The 16821-nt window shown below is 40.2% G+C and overlaps 1 protein-coding gene across 3 annotated transcripts in view; it reads right to left on the bottom strand.

Moving 5' to 3' along the window:
• Nucleotides 1-275: 275 nt before the first annotated feature.
• Nucleotides 276-16821, bottom strand: part of PIGN (phosphatidylinositol glycan anchor biosynthesis class N) — a 99474-nt gene continuing 82928 nt past the window's right edge. For all 3 annotated transcript variants that reach the window (XM_074545006.1, XM_074545007.1, XM_026790196.2), the window contains 6 exons: nt 14310-14365; nt 13755-13830; nt 12402-12475; nt 9530-9572; nt 7892-7944; nt 276-603 (listed from right to left, as the gene is read on the bottom strand). In XM_074545006.1, coding sequence (XP_074401107.1) covers nt 480-603; nt 7892-7944; nt 9530-9572; nt 12402-12475; nt 13755-13830; nt 14310-14365 — 426 coding nt within the window. In that variant the 3' untranslated portion in view covers nt 276-479. The remainder of the gene's footprint in view (nt 604-7891; nt 7945-9529; nt 9573-12401; nt 12476-13754; nt 13831-14309; nt 14366-16821) is intronic.

The raw sequence follows: 16821 nt of genomic DNA, 5'->3' as shown, positions 1-16821 counted from the left end.
AGAGATATTCCAACACGTGTGCCACATCAGGTACACACAAACCAGCCATCTGCCCATTCATGACTTAGTCTGGGAGGTGCAAGATATGAAACTAAGCTAGAATTTTGCAGACTCCTAATGAGAGTATAGAAAAACAGCTGGCAGCCAAGTTATAACAACAACAACCACCAAACAAAAAAACCTCCCCAAAAAACACAACCCAAAGGACAGCTGCCTATGTATTTTAAAAAGAATTTTGTTGCTGTTGTCATGTTCAAGAAATGTGTACACCTGAAGAATAATCAGAGGCTTTTTTATTCCCATATTCCCATTGGTATCTCAATGGCAATCCTCAAATGCAAATTTCAGTCTGTGACAGCATTTAATCTGTATCAGCACAGCACTCAATCGCTGGATGGGATTTTGGCACTCCAGTCCATTAACCCTTATTTGCATTCCAGAGCTGGAGGTTGGTTCAGAGGAAGTCTGAGAATGCTCCATCACATGGAATGGTGCTTATTCCTTCTGGGAAGTCCAAGTCTCCGTGTAGTTAACAGCTGGGCCAGTCCATTCATCACCATCATAAATATGGTCAGTGACATCACCAGCACATAGTGGCTAATGCTGCAAGGAAGAGACAGATAAAAAAAGTGAGAGAAAAATAAAAATTTGCAGAGTAAAGAAAAAAACCTCTGACATGAATAACCCTCTGAATATTTTTTTCCATTTTAAGTAGGCCTAATTGTTCACCTAGGATGTAATTTCATATACACCACTCTTAGAAGACAAGTATTATAGCAGTCCTGTCATGTAAAAACCCAAGTCTCTGACAAAATAAAATAGTGGGGACAACAGAAACACAACTGAGCATACACCAAGTGAGTAAGAGTACCAGGTGTACTTTTCATTCAAATGGATAATTCAGTGTATGTGACTGAAACAATTGCAAAACTTTCATTTGCTGTCAATTATAACACAGAATCTAGAGAAAACTTGCCATCAGGCAGTAAGTAAGACAATTGGTAGTAAGACAAATCAGATATTTATGTCAGATGCATGCATGCAGGGTCCTGCAGCTGGGGAAGAATAACCCTAAGTACCAAGACAGGCTGGGGGACTGACCACTGGAAAGCAGTTCTGTGGAGACAGACCTGGGTGTCCTGGTGGACAATGAGCTGTCCACGAGCCAGCAGTGCATCCCTGTGGCCAGGAAGGCCAAAGGTATGCTGGGGTACATTAGAGGAGCATTGTTGCCAGCAGGTTGAGGGAGGTGACCCAGCCCCTCTGCTCAGCCCTGATGAGGCACATCTGGAGTGCTGTGCCCAGTTCTGGGCCCCTCAGTACAAGAGAGACAGGGAGCTCCTGGAGCAGGTCCAGGGGAGGGCTAAGATGATCAAGGGACTAAGACTGAAGCATCTCTCTTACAAGGGAAGGCTGAGAAAGCTGAGCCTGTTCAGTCTCAAGCAGAAACAAGTGAGAAGGGATCTCTTCAATGTCTGTAAGTATTTGAAGGGAGGGTGTCAGGAGGATGGATGCAAGCCCTTCTTGGTGGTGCCAAGGAACAGAACCAGAGGTGATGAGCACAAACTGGAACACAGGCAGTTCCACCTCAATATGAGGAAGAACTTCTTTACTGTGCAAGTGACTGAGCACCAGAACAGGCTGCCCAGAGAGGCTGTGGCATCTCCCCTGGAGAACAGCCATCTGGGCACAATCCTGAGTAAAGTGCTCTGGGGGACCCTGCCTGACCAGGAAGGTTGGACTGGGTGCCCTCCAGTGGTCCCTTCCCACCTCAACCATTGTGTGATTCTGTAAGATCTGAATTGGGTACTGTTAATGTAAACCACTAGTCATTCAGAAACCAGAAATCTTCCAAAACCAGAGACATTTCAGGTTAGAGCTGCAGAGGAAACACTGCTGCACCCATGTCCATTATGCATCCAGTGTGGCTTTGGTTTTTCTTAGGATTACTGAAGAAATTAGCACTCTGACATAAGAGGTACCAATACGTCCTGATGCACCCATACCTATTATTCCAAAGTAGATGGCTCTTTAGGACAAAAAGAGTAACTTCAGAGTCTATGAAGTCTGAGTTTAGTCACAAAAAAGGATTGCAAGGAATGCTCGCTGGCTTAATGACCTGGAATTTCTGCCAGAGGACTCATTCAGTTTGAGTGTTTAGCCACAGAAGAGCAGTAAAGCTCATAATGCCAACACTATCAATCCTCACAACCCTGAGACTGTGACAACTCTGGCTCTAGTGTACACAATTTAGACCTGTGGAGAAGCAGCATCTCTCCACAAACCTGGGCTGCTAACCAGTGTGAGAGAATAAAAGTAATCCAAAAAGTTCTTCCACAGCCAGGGTGCCAGCGACCAAAGGGCCAAACATGGAGAACATGAAAACAGACTTGATGCATGCTGTAAGACTTTTCTGTTTCACTTAAGTCTGACTAAAACACCTCACAAATGCCTTGCTCAAATGATTAGTTTTAAGGAATCAATTAGAAAAATCCACCATCATAAAAGGGCTCAGACCTCAATGAGTGGCCGAGCAGCATGCCTACAAGAGCCAAGCTCCTGTCCTGTTTCTGTGGGGAAGGTGTAAGAAGGGATAAAGGGAGCATGAAGTCAGGCACAAAGCCTTCTGTCACCTCGGCAGTGCACTTTGGACTTCATTGTTCACAGCACATTTACAACAACAAAGATCAACTCCCTCAAGAGCTGCCCTTGAAAGATCACCTGGGTGTGTTACAACTTTGGTTTCAGTTCTCCATGGGAAAGGACACATTGACAGATGAAACTCAAACTCTTGTTGCAGTTATCTTCATGGCATAATGTGGCCTTGGGGACAGTACATTCACCACAGGTAGATAAGGTTGCTGACTCGTAAGGGAACAGCCACTCTGGTTAATAGCTGGACACAGTGTCTCCTGCCTTACTTGTAACACCTCAGCTTTCCTTCTTACCTGGCACCAGAATTCTAGTTTTTCATGTAAGCAAGCAAACCCCACCTTCCTTGTAACTTTCAAAGAAAGTGTGAATGCGAAATGTGAAAATCACAAGCCAAATGAAGACCCTGCCTTTATTCCCATAGATATCCCAAGACCATCACAAACCATGCATGGTCCTCAGACAGGCATCTGAGTTCCTGTGCACCCTCCAAAAGGAGCTCTTTCAGATGTGATCAGGATTTGATGGGGCACAGGGAAGGGCTTTCTCAAAGCAAAAAGGTCTCTTCAAACTCTCCTGAGCCATCTGTCAGCTGAGGGACTGGATCCTCCATACTTTTCTAGAGAAGAGAGTGTTGCACACACTTCTCACTTGCTATGTTGCACAGGTCTGCATAGTTATGCTCCTTTAATAAAATATCAGACATTAAAATATATATCCTTTATATAATAAAGAATATATATTCGTTATTATATGAAGAATATATAATGCCATAGAGCACAATAAAAACAATTTCAATCTGCTTGTCATGTAATTACAAAGAGCCAGCATCTCTGTGTCTCTCAGCAACTGGCACTGCACTGCCTGTGGGCAGCTCTGCCTGGTAAATTACTTCTTAGACTTGGGGTAATGCTGTATGTAAACAAAGAAAACCAGACTCTTACAGGTATAAGCCACAACAGCAGTGTCAAATCTTGATCCCTACACAATTCAGAAGCTATACCCTTGACTGGACATGTAGTTACAGTGAAGGAGGTAATTCTCAAAACAAGCTTTCTGCATCAGAAGTCTAACCTGAGCTAATGAGGAGTGAGATTCTAGGCTCCAGGCAAATTAGATCCATGTGGAGGAAGAAGAGCCATTAAACAGGTACAAGAGAAGAGCATAATGGGGCACAGTGGGGCAATGCTTAAAAAGGATGAGATGGCAGAGGCAGCAGTGTGGGGGATCATGGATGATCTATGGTAAGGTGGCACTGCTCAATGGAAAGGTGAGTGACCATGTAGGAATCAATGTCAACAGGCAAAGCTGGTGGTAGGAATATTTTTTATCAGGGAGCAAGACACCTGTTTCAGTGGCAAGGAACCACAAGGAGAACATATGAGGTACTACCACCTCCTGGCTTTGTGACCGTGCATATTGGTGAGAGAAAAGGAAGACAAGAAGAATCTAAGATATTAAAAAAAACAGGGGGATAAGTGGTGGGAATCAATCTTGCTCCGAAACTTGGCTTTCTCCCAAGACAGGCTAATTCCTAAGATGACAGACCTGATTAGAAGCTGGAAAGACAAGAAGATGGAGTAAGTCACCATAGCAATTAAAACAACTAGGACCAAAATAAGTAAAACAAAAACAACTTGTGAAAAGTCTTGGACAAGCACTCTCCAGAAGCATCCAGAGACATTATTTCTTTGTGACATGCTCTTTGAACTGTTTCCAAGCACACACTGAGACCCCAGATTTAGATCGTGAATTTTAAATTTCTTGCTTTTCCAGCCAGGATGTCACACCCTCTCTCCTCAGTTTCACCAAAAACAAATCACAGAACTCTTGTTTTAACAGTTCAACCAAGAAGCTCCAGCACCCCAACCCCAAAATTGACTCCGTTATTCCTAAAACCTAAAAAACCCAGTTTTGTGCTTTATTTATGTCCCCTGACCTTTGAAACTGCAGAAGAGCAGTTAAGATCATATCTTTATCTTCCAGCAGCTATAAAGAGAAGGAATAGTACAGTATGTGTCTGTATAGAGCTATATAATAGCCATATAAAGAACCTTTAAGGTTTATCTTTACTATCAGGTTACACAACTATTTACAAAGTGCATGTACTGTAAAGATATAGTAGGCTTTAAAGGCTATTTCTCTCTCTTTCTGGAAATCTACAGACAGAGATAGATAAACACCTTTTAAGCTGCAGAGAAATTATTGTGGTGACAAAGAAGCTGAAAAGCTAGCTATTCCATTTGGTTCTTATTCAAAAATAAAAGGACCTGTCAGAACAAACCTCTCTTGATCATGTACTACACACTAATACATCAAAAACACTAGGAAAATTACATTATTATTTTTAAGCAATTTAGTGGTGTGTTCTTCTGGGTCACATGATATAATTCAGGTTACCTCAAGGTATATAGGTAGAGGGCAAAGTGAAGCACACCTTAGAAGTTTATTTAAGCTGCTGCTTTGAGTCCTGCATTCCCTGCAAGACTATTGCCCCACTATTATACCAAAACAATGAAAAGCACTCTCTGAAAGACAAGCTTACATTGATTTTGGCATCAACATTAAGAAAACAGGCTTGAAAACTTTCTAAGAAGCCATAAATATTTATGGTAATTGATAATTTACTGAGAGGAGGAAATCATTGGTGCATTGATAATTTGCTGAATGTGGTAATACCAGACCTATATGTTGATCTGTTGTTGCTCAGCATTTCATTAATGAACTGGAAGAATGGAAGAGGTAGAAATCTGCTTCCATTCAAAGACAACACTTATGTGACCTGGTGAATTCCAGTGGGAGAATAAAGACATCGTATTGTTAAGGCAAATGTGAGGCATGGTAAAATGTCATGTCATATGGTTAAGGCATAGCAGAATAGGATGCAAAAAGCCAGGAGTTAGGGGTGAAATTTTTAAAAATAGAAAATGTCAGTTCAGTAAACAAACCTTACTTCCAAACAATAAGATCCACTAGGAAAAAAAACATCAAGGTGAAAAAGTAGTGAAGGTCTTTTTATTGCAAGGGATTTAAAGCCAGCTCATCTATATGAAACTTGGCTGTTAGTAAAACCAAATATTGCCTAATGAGTCTCCCACTCAGCTTGCTTATTCGTAGTAAGAGAGAGAACACAGAGAACTTTTGAACATGGTAGTCAGAAAATCCATGGAAAGCCCATCACCTCAAAACAGGATGAGCAAGGAAACACACATCAAAGCTTTACAAATGTGGCACATACACCACTGAGCTCTGAGAGACTTTAGAGGAATGAATCTCCACCACGCAATTAAGCTGCGCGTTTTCTACCTCTGATTTCACTGATGTGCCAACCAGTAATATAACACAAATCCAGGTATTTTTCCTGACACACACATACACACTTCCTATCAGTGTGACAAGATAAAAAGAAAAATATGAGAGCAGCTGTCCCTAATGACTTGTCCTATTCTCAGGAAAGCTTTGGCAACATGGAAAACGTTGCCTGTTGTAAGACAGGATATTTTCAGACCTTGCTGTCAAAGCAGCAACAGACAACACTGCAATGAGAATGCCACAGAGCTGTCACTGCACTTGCAACAGGAGGACAGGAAAGAGCTATGTTAGTATCTCACTCCCACTGGTTTTGGGAATCACCCAAAACCCCTTGAAGCTCATCGTCTCTTTCAGGAACAAACAAACAAACAAAAAAATCTGCTGTTGCCTGCTAATTTTGCCAAGCCTGAGGAGCACACGTTAGAAATCTGCTCAGAGGAGAACGTTCTGGTGCCAAAAGAGTGCTCATGTTAGATAAAGGAAGGACCACTTAGCTCCACACCTATGGCTTCACTTCCTTTCTTAAGCAACCTCATTATTTTTCTGATGTGCATATAGACACCTACATATAAGACATATATAAAGAGACTACAATAAAATAACAGAGGTGATAGAGTCAAGCACTCAAAAGTGAAGTAATGACAGAGGTTGCCTGAAAATCATGAATTTCCATGTTAAAAATTAATCACAAATTACTCTTATCAAAGGCCTTTTTCAGTGCTTTTTTCAGTGATCAAAACACACACACAGAGGCAGAATTAGTGGTGCATGATGAGCTCTCCTAAACTCTTCAGAATCAGGCAACCTTCCAGCTGAAATAGATCCAGCAATGCATTACTGTTGTAAAGCTCTAGCTATGAAGACCATGTTATCAGAGAGGAAGCTTCTGGGTACTTGTACCAATTTACACTTTTGCTGCTAACTCCCTAATTAAAAAACTTCTTGCCCAACAGAACAGAAATTTTCTGAGGGCTTTAATGTCCTTACTAATCTGCAGAGGAATTCAAACCAAAGGATGAAGCCCTCTGATTTACCATAAACTGACCATAGCAAGGAAGTGAGATGCTAAAGTGACGTTTCACTGTTTGATCTAGATGTACCTCGGCCCACTAGGAACCTCAGAAGGGAACAGTGAGCAGGAATGGGAACCTCCAAAGAACATGTGTGCACACACTGCTGGGAACAAAGGGGCTCACAAAAGCAAAGCACAGAGCACACGTAGACTAAACAGAATATTAACAATGGGTCACTATTCAGCTTCTGTTTAAATAACAGTGTCAAGTGACCACATTGGCTGGATTAGAAACAACGCGCTCCCTACTAAGCTTACTACAGCATTTTATCTATTTTCACAACTCAGGAAAGGTAAATATGAAATGTGTATTCTTTGTATTTGAGGTTAATATGACTGCATAATATAACGCAAAACAAGTTCTCTCATTTTAGCTGTGATTGCTATGTGTAAATGCTAAACTATTCCCCAACTAGGGGGAGGATAAGTGCATGGGCCTTAGTAGCCACCAACATATTTACACAAGGTTCACTACTTCACAGTGAACTGTGTATGGAGGCTTAACTAGAAACAAGGTAATTAACAACTTCAATAAATTGTTATTTTAACAGTGATTATAACTAATTAAAATGCAAAACATTAATTAAAATAGGTTTTGTATAATTACTCTTCAAACAGATCCTACTAACTGTATTTCTTGCCATGCTGGATTTATTACTTACTCTGTGTTGCTCTGGCACAAGTTTTAGCTTGGGATATGTATGTGTGCACATGTGTTTCATGTATGTGGAACATCCCCAAAGCATTTGATTAAGTAGAGTAATGGGAAAAAATGACAAGAATTAGGAGTAGATAAACAATAGTATGAACCCATGAAGGTTTAAAAACACAATGGAAGCAAAAAAGGTACTGTACCTTGTGCCAATATCCAGCCAGCTTCCATAATCTTTAATCAAAAAGAAAAAATGCTAGAAAATAAAACAACTTCAATTAGTATATCAACACTGCACAATTTGAAAGAGAAAATTCAACCAAAATTTTTTCAGGCTGCTTACCCCAAATTCCTAATTCTTCACACAGAATATGCACACCTTTCCAGGAATGACCATTTGGACCCCCCCAGTAAAGAATAGTTTAGGAACCCGGAATAGATTTAACGTGGTATCAAACAAAAACATCAAGAGATGGATGAAGTTCTGTCTAGCTTGGCTTGCAGAAACCAGAGAAATAGCAGAACTTTGTCAATAAGAAAAGCCAAGCTACCTTACTGTTTGAAATAACATGCCAAATAATGCATAGCGCCTAAAAGTTGTCATGGAATTTCAACACAAATGTCTTTGGGCAACTCTGGCAGTTCTCTACCTGTAAATGGGAAAAATTTTGGGAGAGGATAGTAATTCCCTATTAGTGAATTCCCCTAATTCTAGTTGGTGGGCCCATTGATTCAAGACTACAAACATGTTCCCTTTTTGGCCTGCTACTTTCTCATTTCTTGAAAACAGGAGAATACATGAGATGTAAGACCTGGGTATATTGGGGCCTGCTACACACCAGTAAGTACTTGTAATCTTCTTTTGGTTTAATTATACTGATTTTATTAGTTAAATGCTATGAATGTGGTTTATTGGTATACTATTTCTTTTCCTGTGGAAGTTACCCAAAAGCAGATTAGACACAGACTTATTTGAAACTTGACACAGCCACACCTTCTCCTTTTCTCACTCTGCAAATTAGCAATTATTTGGTTTTTACTTGCTGTTTTTTCCTATCAGGTGATATTTACAGATCACACTGTACTAAGAAATAAGATCAGGAATGCTTACTCCAAGGGATAAAACAAAAGCAGCATGTATAAAGTGACAACACCAGCTCTATCTGCTGATTTGAAAAAGTTTCTATTTACCAGTGGCACTGCTTGCTGATTTGAAGACAGCTGGAGTGGGCAACAAAAACACACTTTTAACCTGCAAAAACTGTTTTGGAGAATTGTTCAGCTTTGGGTGGTTTTGGCTAGCTTGGTTTGTGGATGCAGGCTTTCTGAAGATAGCATTTCCTAACAGCTTAGTACAAAGGGCACAAAGTGTCTGTCTGGATGTTGCTGATCTCCTGGATTCTGACAAGTGTAATGGAACTGGTGGGTAAAGCATTTCTCCTTTTTCTCTCTTTTTCAAGAGAAGCTGGGGTGAGCAAAAGGTTTGGAATTCCTGAACAATTAACTAAACCCTGAACACAGCTAAAACAGATATTCTTGTTTAATTTTTTTCCAAGGATTTTGATTGTAAAGCACATGAGGAACTCCAAATGTTAACTTATTTCATTTTATCTCTTATTATTATGAGAACATTACTTCTTCAGAAGCATTAATTACATGAAATTTGAAAAGCAGTGATTGGAAGAGTTTTATCTCTAAGTTATGCTAGGATTTCAATCCAATTCTCTGCCCTAGTTAGAAAAACTTTGAAGTCTGAAACAAATTCAGATCTCTCTTGATGGAATTAGGAGAATTCTCTGCTTCTTGATCTTATTTGAAGAGAATGTGCAACAACAACTTACCAAAGCCATAATGTCTGAAATCACAAGAACAATGAGGAAAAGGCTACAAAGAAAAAAACCCAACAAAGTCAGACCATCAACCTTTCTTTATGGACACAGCTATTAAAAGAGCTTATTAAAACCCACAGAAAGAAATTAAATAAAGATATGATTTCTTGCATTTGCCTTTCAAACAATCAGGTACATTTCAATCTACTAGGAACAATTAAAATACACTACTAGGACATCTGGCATTTATAATTTCACATTAACAGGGTTTCAATTTTGCAATGGAGAAACCCAAGTGATTTTTTGGAGAACAAAAGAATCTTGCAAAGAGCATCTGGCCCATTCTTGATGCAGAGAGCTGTGTGCTGGTTGGACCAAATAAAGCTGATTTAGGAGCTTCATGATGGACTCAAGAGTGAGCAAAGCTGCTTGGCAGGTACCTGAACTGTTCAGTCCCACTCTGCTGACAACCACTGTTGGGTCACACGCTGCTAAAGGAGGTGCTTGCCCCCTTCCAAATCTCTGGATCCCATAACCTGCTCTGGGAACATCCAGCATTTTGGTGGTCTGCTCCCAAACCATGGGACTCTTTACAGGTAGCAATTAACTTCTGGAAGTTAGGCTTAGGCTAGTGAAAGGAACCAGGAGGGAGGAGGCAGAGCTATTTTTCCCCCCCATTAACCTAATCTTCTTTTCCTGAAACTATGTAAATCCTAAATTACATGAAAGTAATTGCTGTAACTGGTTAAAACTGGTTTCTAAGTTAATGACACTGAAGTAATGTTGCAAACAGCTGACCCATTAACAAAAGTCTAACTAGAATACAGCTAATTTATCAGTACTACCATCATAAAATTACAAATGTTTTTTGGAAAATGTCCTGCTGCAGCATTGCATGAGCATATACCCATACCCAATGCCTCCAAATGAGGAACTTGCTGATATTGCCTACATCAATTGTGCTTCATTAGTAAATCAGGATGCAGCAAACCAACTGTATCTTGGACACAGGGAAAGGCTTCTCTCTGCTAACCCATGGCTCAGATAGACAGGATGTTGCAATAATAGTGCTTAGGAGGCACTCAGCTAGAGGGATATTTTTTATAGGCAAAATCCAAGAACATATTGGGACAGAATATTCCCCACTGAAAAAAAAAAAAAAAAAAAAAGTCTTTAATCTGTAATCAGGGACTTTAGGAGCAATTTGTCCAAATGACAAAAATCCACTTTTTGCTGTTCTGAACTACAGGAAGCCTTTCTCAACAGAAGGACAAGACTAATTTCCGGGCATCTTTATACACTGCGAAGACAAGATTGTTCCCAGTGATGGTTTAATTTATCTAGCAGGGGCAACAACAGCTGTAAGGAGTGCAGCACAGACCTCAGGATGCGCTGACAATCAGAGCACAACCTCTCCGGGGATCCCGGGTGCGCCTTGCGGTTTCTGCCTTGTTCCCAGGAGGATGCTGTGGCACTATCCCTGCATTTGTTACCTGAGCCCAGCTAAATGAAACTGGCACAAACACCAGACAGAGTTACAGCCACAGCCTCATGAAGTGGCACAGAAATACTTGTGTCCCCTGGTTTATGAAGGCAGTATCATTTCCCTTCTCACACACTCAGATGCACATTCCATAAAAGTTTGCAATATTACCAGTGCTGCCAAGGCAAGCATTCACAAATTAGGAAATGCTGACCTTTATGATGCTTGAGCCCTAGAAATGGAAACCACTAGCTGGTCATTTGAGCAACCCCAGGTCCCCAGGGCAGCCCTGCCCTTGTAGAAGCCTTAGGGATGAGGATGAATGCCCTTCCTTGGGGGTCCAAGGATTACGCAGGCAGGGTGCACACACAGCTATGGCACAGCAGGTGAAAGGGGTGGGAAGTGTCGTGCTGCCACTCCAACAGGGAGTCAGATTTTGGGCTGCCCCACCTCTCTTTGATGGTGGGTGGTGTTGTAAAAGGAGACAACAGGCAGGGTCAGTCAGGAGGAAAGCAAATAGAAAAGCAGAGGGCATCACAGCAAGCAAGGGCAGCTTCCTCATGCTCAGCTGAGAAATGCGCAGGAGAAAGTCCCTGAAGCCCGCCTGCAATACACAAGCAGGACTTTTGGTCAACCCACACAACACCCCACAGTGACAAAATCACATGGCTGACAGGCACCTCATCCATCTCAGCACCATCCATAATATCACACGATGAGTGGAGGATTCAGTCATGTGCACTGGGTCTGCTGAATGGGGTGAGCAGGGCTGACAAAATAAAATTATTGAGATGGGAAAATACGTTTCAAGTCTGGATACAGCACTTCCTGAGGCTGGGCACCCATACTCTGAAAAGTCCTTAGAGAAAGGGAAAGAACTAGCAGCCATCTGCTCCTACTGCAAAATAATATGTAATACTGAACACATCTGGGAAGCACTGAACTGCAATGCAAGGACATCCAGTGCCTTTTTTAATGCTATTGCTGGTGAGGTCAGTGCTACAAAGCTATAAATTGGTTACATTATAAATGGGCTACTTAAAAAATACTATGTGATAGGCAAAGATGCAGTATAAGGTAAAAATCAGACTTTAAATTCTGCTCATTGTTAACATTATGGAGGAAAAAGGGTCTTTCTGTGTATTGTCAACAAAGTATATTTAATATCTGATTGTTTCAGACAAGGCCAACACTTCAATTTATACTCATTTATCACTGAGGAAAAAACCCTGAACTTGCAGAAATCACTGAACAAAACCCCAATCCCTAGTAACAAATAATAGCAACAATGAGATCTAATAGGTTTTTTTTTTTAAATTACCATTGAGACCTGAAAATTCTGAATTCCTCCAAAATAGATTTGAAACCCTTACTAATGCAGAAATACAGCATGCAATGTACCTCTTAGAAGACAGCTGTGTTGTGACTTGAACAGCTTCGAAAGCACATGATACCAGAACAAACGGGATTGCAACCTGTTCAAAACACAAGCCACATTTTGGCTTATAGTCATATTTACAAAAAGAACCTGGGCAGGTTGTGAAAACATTTTCCTGTTTTGAAAAAGATCACAGAATGGGTATGTTACAAAATAAAATATTGGCTAGATAGGGTTGAAAATAATTTTGCAGGAAACATTTTCAGTTAATTAATAAAACCCCCCTTCCCTGGTCATAGCTGAACTGCAGTGAAATAAGCCACGAGGTAATATCAAAAACTGTAATTAAAGCATATCCTCACTTCATTTATCCTTTTTAGCACTAGCGATAAATACTCCAACAAGTCTAGAAGACAAAACTACTCAGATCCAGCATCTCACATAACAGACTGCAGAGTTTCAAGTGTAAAGCACAATCTCATCACCAAAAAAAAAAGTCTGAATGCAGAAGGCATTCAATAAGCCAAGGGTCACACTGCCCCTCCAGAGCCAAGTCATGCAAATGTAAATGGTTCAGTAAATTAAGAACAAAAACTAGAAAACAGGAATGCCGCCTCTTGCTCTTTCCAAAGCTGATTTGCAATCCTTATGTTAGCAGTGTATAAAACCTGACTACTGGCATCCAGAAGGTTTGCACTATGGATCTGTGTCCTGTAGGACAACATGCAGTGTTTCTGTAACTTCAGGCTGCTTCCTCTGGGACAGAAGCAGCAGAAAAACAGTGGTAAAAAATACTGCTAATTTTGGTAATAACAAATAGATTCAGTGTCCCACTTCACCCCCTCTGGCAGATCCTTTACTCAAATACTAGAAAAGAGCTACCACACCTTGCCTGCAAACCAGAAGTGCAATCCAATCTCTGACAGACTATTAAAAAAGACAGAAAATAATGGCCAGTGTAAAATGATAACCTAATCAGTAGAACAATCAATACCTCTATTTAATGTAATATAGATAGAGCTAATTATATATATATCCTCAACATTTCTGCTGAAATTATACTACAGGAAAAGCTTAAAACTTGAAAAATCATTAAAGTACTTTCAACATTTGAAATTTCCATCTTAATAAAATAAACTGACCTAATGCTGTTAAATTACACTTCCCCGCACTTCAGCTTCTCTTTGGGGAAACAAAATGATCTCTCTAGAAACACTACAAAGACTGAAAGCTTCACACACAGTTAAGAAGCCTAATGAAGCACAAATATATATACATATGTTCTTTTGTGAATTGCAAAGTAACAACCATGTATGTGATACCTTATTTATTCCACAGTTTTCTGAGAAAAATCTCACCAAGCTAAGATGACTAACCTTCAGTAAAAGCAAGCCTCCCATCATGAAGGGACTGAACACAGTCAAGAAACAATAGACAGAAGCAGGATCAAAACTAGAGAAACATGAAAAAGACATTAGATATCTTTGAAATGGCGTTTTCCATTTAAAATAAACCTCAGCCTTTAATTACCCTGTAACACACTGGGTTGTATATACATTTTTAAACAAGGCTTCCAATTTTATCTTCTCTTGATGAAATATTAAATCAGCAGGGACTGCCAACCTCACCTGTCTTTCCCTCCAATTTCTCTCTGATTGTGTTTTTCAAGGTGCCATGCTGTTGGTGGGCAACCAAGCTCTCCCTGCTCATCCTGATAACATCTAATGGAATTGAGACAGCCTCACAACCAACAAGCTCAGGCTCTTAGGGCAGATATTACAGACATCAGAAACAAAATAAATTGTTCTCTCTCCACTGATTACTGCTTTGATTCTGCCGCCCTGATTTTGTTAGCTAAATTTACATTTAGTACGTCAACTGCAGGAAGAATTTTTTGTACTCTGTGTCTCAAATAAATAAAAAAAATTTACCTGTTAATAGAAGCTATGTTTCCAGTGCCAAAAAAGGCTGTCACTATGAAGAAAACCTAGATGTATTTAAGGAAAAAACACTAAATAAGAAAATGAAACCCACATTTGTCCTCCTCATTCCAATTTACTTTCAAAATCTGTCATGAAACTACAAGAAGATGATCCACTGCTACAGGTTTACAGCACATTAAGAAATCCAAAGTATTTTCTGGCTCTACCCTAGATTTCACACACACCTATACCAATTTTAAAACACACACTGCCTAGGGTAAGGTTTTAGAGCCTGTCTTGAGGCCCTTGTAAGTTTTTTGGGTCTCCGCCTAGCAAGATAGGAACACCCCTGGACCAGAAACCCAGCAATGCATTCAAACACATGCTTTTGCAGAAAGTAATGACACAGGCATGTGTTCTGCACACCAAAAGAGATGGCTTTATTGGGGAACTGACCATGGCTCTTAAAAAAGGCTAGAAGTTCCTATGCTATCCTTACTACAGATTTTTTTTTGTCCCAAGATTATGCTGAGTCTACCCATGGCAATAAGGGACTTCCATTTTCTTCCTCACTTGAGGCAGGATGACTCCAGCAGTCTCTGTACAGCTAGGAGCTTTTTGATAAACCTTACCTTTTTCATCTAGATACAGCACTTGTGACTACATGAGCCCACAAAAGAGATTTTTCTTGCTCCTGAGCTCACTGGAGCCCATTATAGCTCACATGACTTCAGCTGAAGAATGGTTTTTAACTTATTCTGCATGAGGCAGAGGGTCATAAGTCAGTGAGGATGGGCTGCTGTTGCCAGAGCTCCCTCTGGTCCTTTTGCTCCTGTTATAGCTCCTGCACTGGGTCATTTAAGTCTCTCCATAAACAATTTGTTACCAACTGTTCAGTAGAATAGTTGGGATTCTGCATGCAATATTTTGGAAGGATTAGGTCAGCATAACTGAAGAAATCAGGCTTCCCAAGAGTATCACATAATTTCAAGTTTAGCAACACGGCAGTCTAACAGCCTAGTGCAGTTCTGCTGGTTGAGATTTATAAGAGCAGGTCTGCAATAAAACAAACAAGAAAACACCAGTAACACATAGGTCTAATCAAAATGCTAAGCATGAGCAATCTGAATCTTTTCCTCAAAGACCAGACTGATTTCTCAGCAGATGCAGCTACTGGGCCTGACACAGGAGCCTTGGGACAACCTTACGGCACACAGTTCACAGGGTTGTAGCTGCAGTATGACTGCTCTAGCAGAAAAAGTTTTTCCTCTAATACCACCACTATTTCTAAACATTACACAGCATCTAAATTTAAAAAAAAGACATATTTTATTTAAGCAGACAAAGGAGATCTGAAAATTGGTTATTTTTTCAGGAGCTGAGCAAAACACATTCAAGCGTTTTAAAGAAGTGCTCACTTGTGGGGCAGTGTGAAGAGCAGAAAAGGTCTGGACTCTGTGCAAGCACTGAATTATCAACACTGCTGTCATCACAAATGCAAAACATAGCCTCACACGAGCTACCATGAAGAAAATTAACTCTAGCCAAAACCAGCATAGCTACATTCCAGTGTTAAAGATGTACTATGCCGGAGCTTTAAAAAATACAGTTGGATTAGTTGATTTATTTTTATTACTATTTATCAACTGACAGCAGTAGTTTTACTGAAGTTAGCATATTTTTGTTAAAATAGCAAATGAAATTGATGCATTAATGGCAAGGTCTCAGCTCTTTTTAGGTAGACTAAAGCAAAGACAAACATCAAACACCTCGCAAATAATTCTGCCTTCTTTCTTAGCATTAATCTGCCTTCTTCAATTGGCATCTGTTACACTTTCTCTGCTGCACGTTCCTAATGTCCAACAGCATAGTTCCAAATTCCAAAAGTGTGGGCTCTGTGACTGTGACTCACCCTCTCAGATCTGGTTATCTGACCAACTATAAAGGCTGTTTTTGTAGGAACCAGTACTGAGAACTTCCTCCCCAGATACAGTTACTCACCTGCATGAAACCCCCCTGTGTTCTAGACTAGCTCAATTTCTCTCCCGTTTGCTCATCAAATGGTCCTTGCTACAAAATAGCTCTCACTTAATTGCAGTCCCACAATGAAAGAGAAAAATGACAATGCTATCAATGTACATTATTAAAAAAAATCAGCTGCAGTAGCAGTTACAGGAACACAAACTAACTGCTATGTTAGTGAACAAACAGCTCTTCCCTCATAAGACCATATAATCTCTAACTGTAGAAATCACTTAAGATATAAATAATTCTAGGCCAGATTCTGGGAACATATTTCACTATGAGCCTGCAGGAACTTTCCTTCTTGCTTCATCTGCCTACTACCTAACATCTGCTTCCTAACACACTGCCGCACTCTAAAAATGAGAATAATATCACCCATTTCAACTGATTTGTGAAGGTGAGCAAATTCCCTCCAGCTAAAATGAAGTCAAACAAAACCAAATTGAAAAGAGAACTCCTCAGAAGAAAGTTTACCTAGCTGCAATGGCCATAAGTG

Source organism: Zonotrichia albicollis, chromosome 1 (assembly GCF_047830755.1).
Source record: "Zonotrichia albicollis isolate bZonAlb1 chromosome 1, bZonAlb1.hap1, whole genome shotgun sequence".
Classification (NCBI taxonomy): Eukaryota; Metazoa; Chordata; class Aves; order Passeriformes; family Passerellidae; genus Zonotrichia; species Zonotrichia albicollis.
Note: the sequence above shows the minus strand (reverse complement) of the source record. Positions and strands in the feature narration are given on the sequence as shown.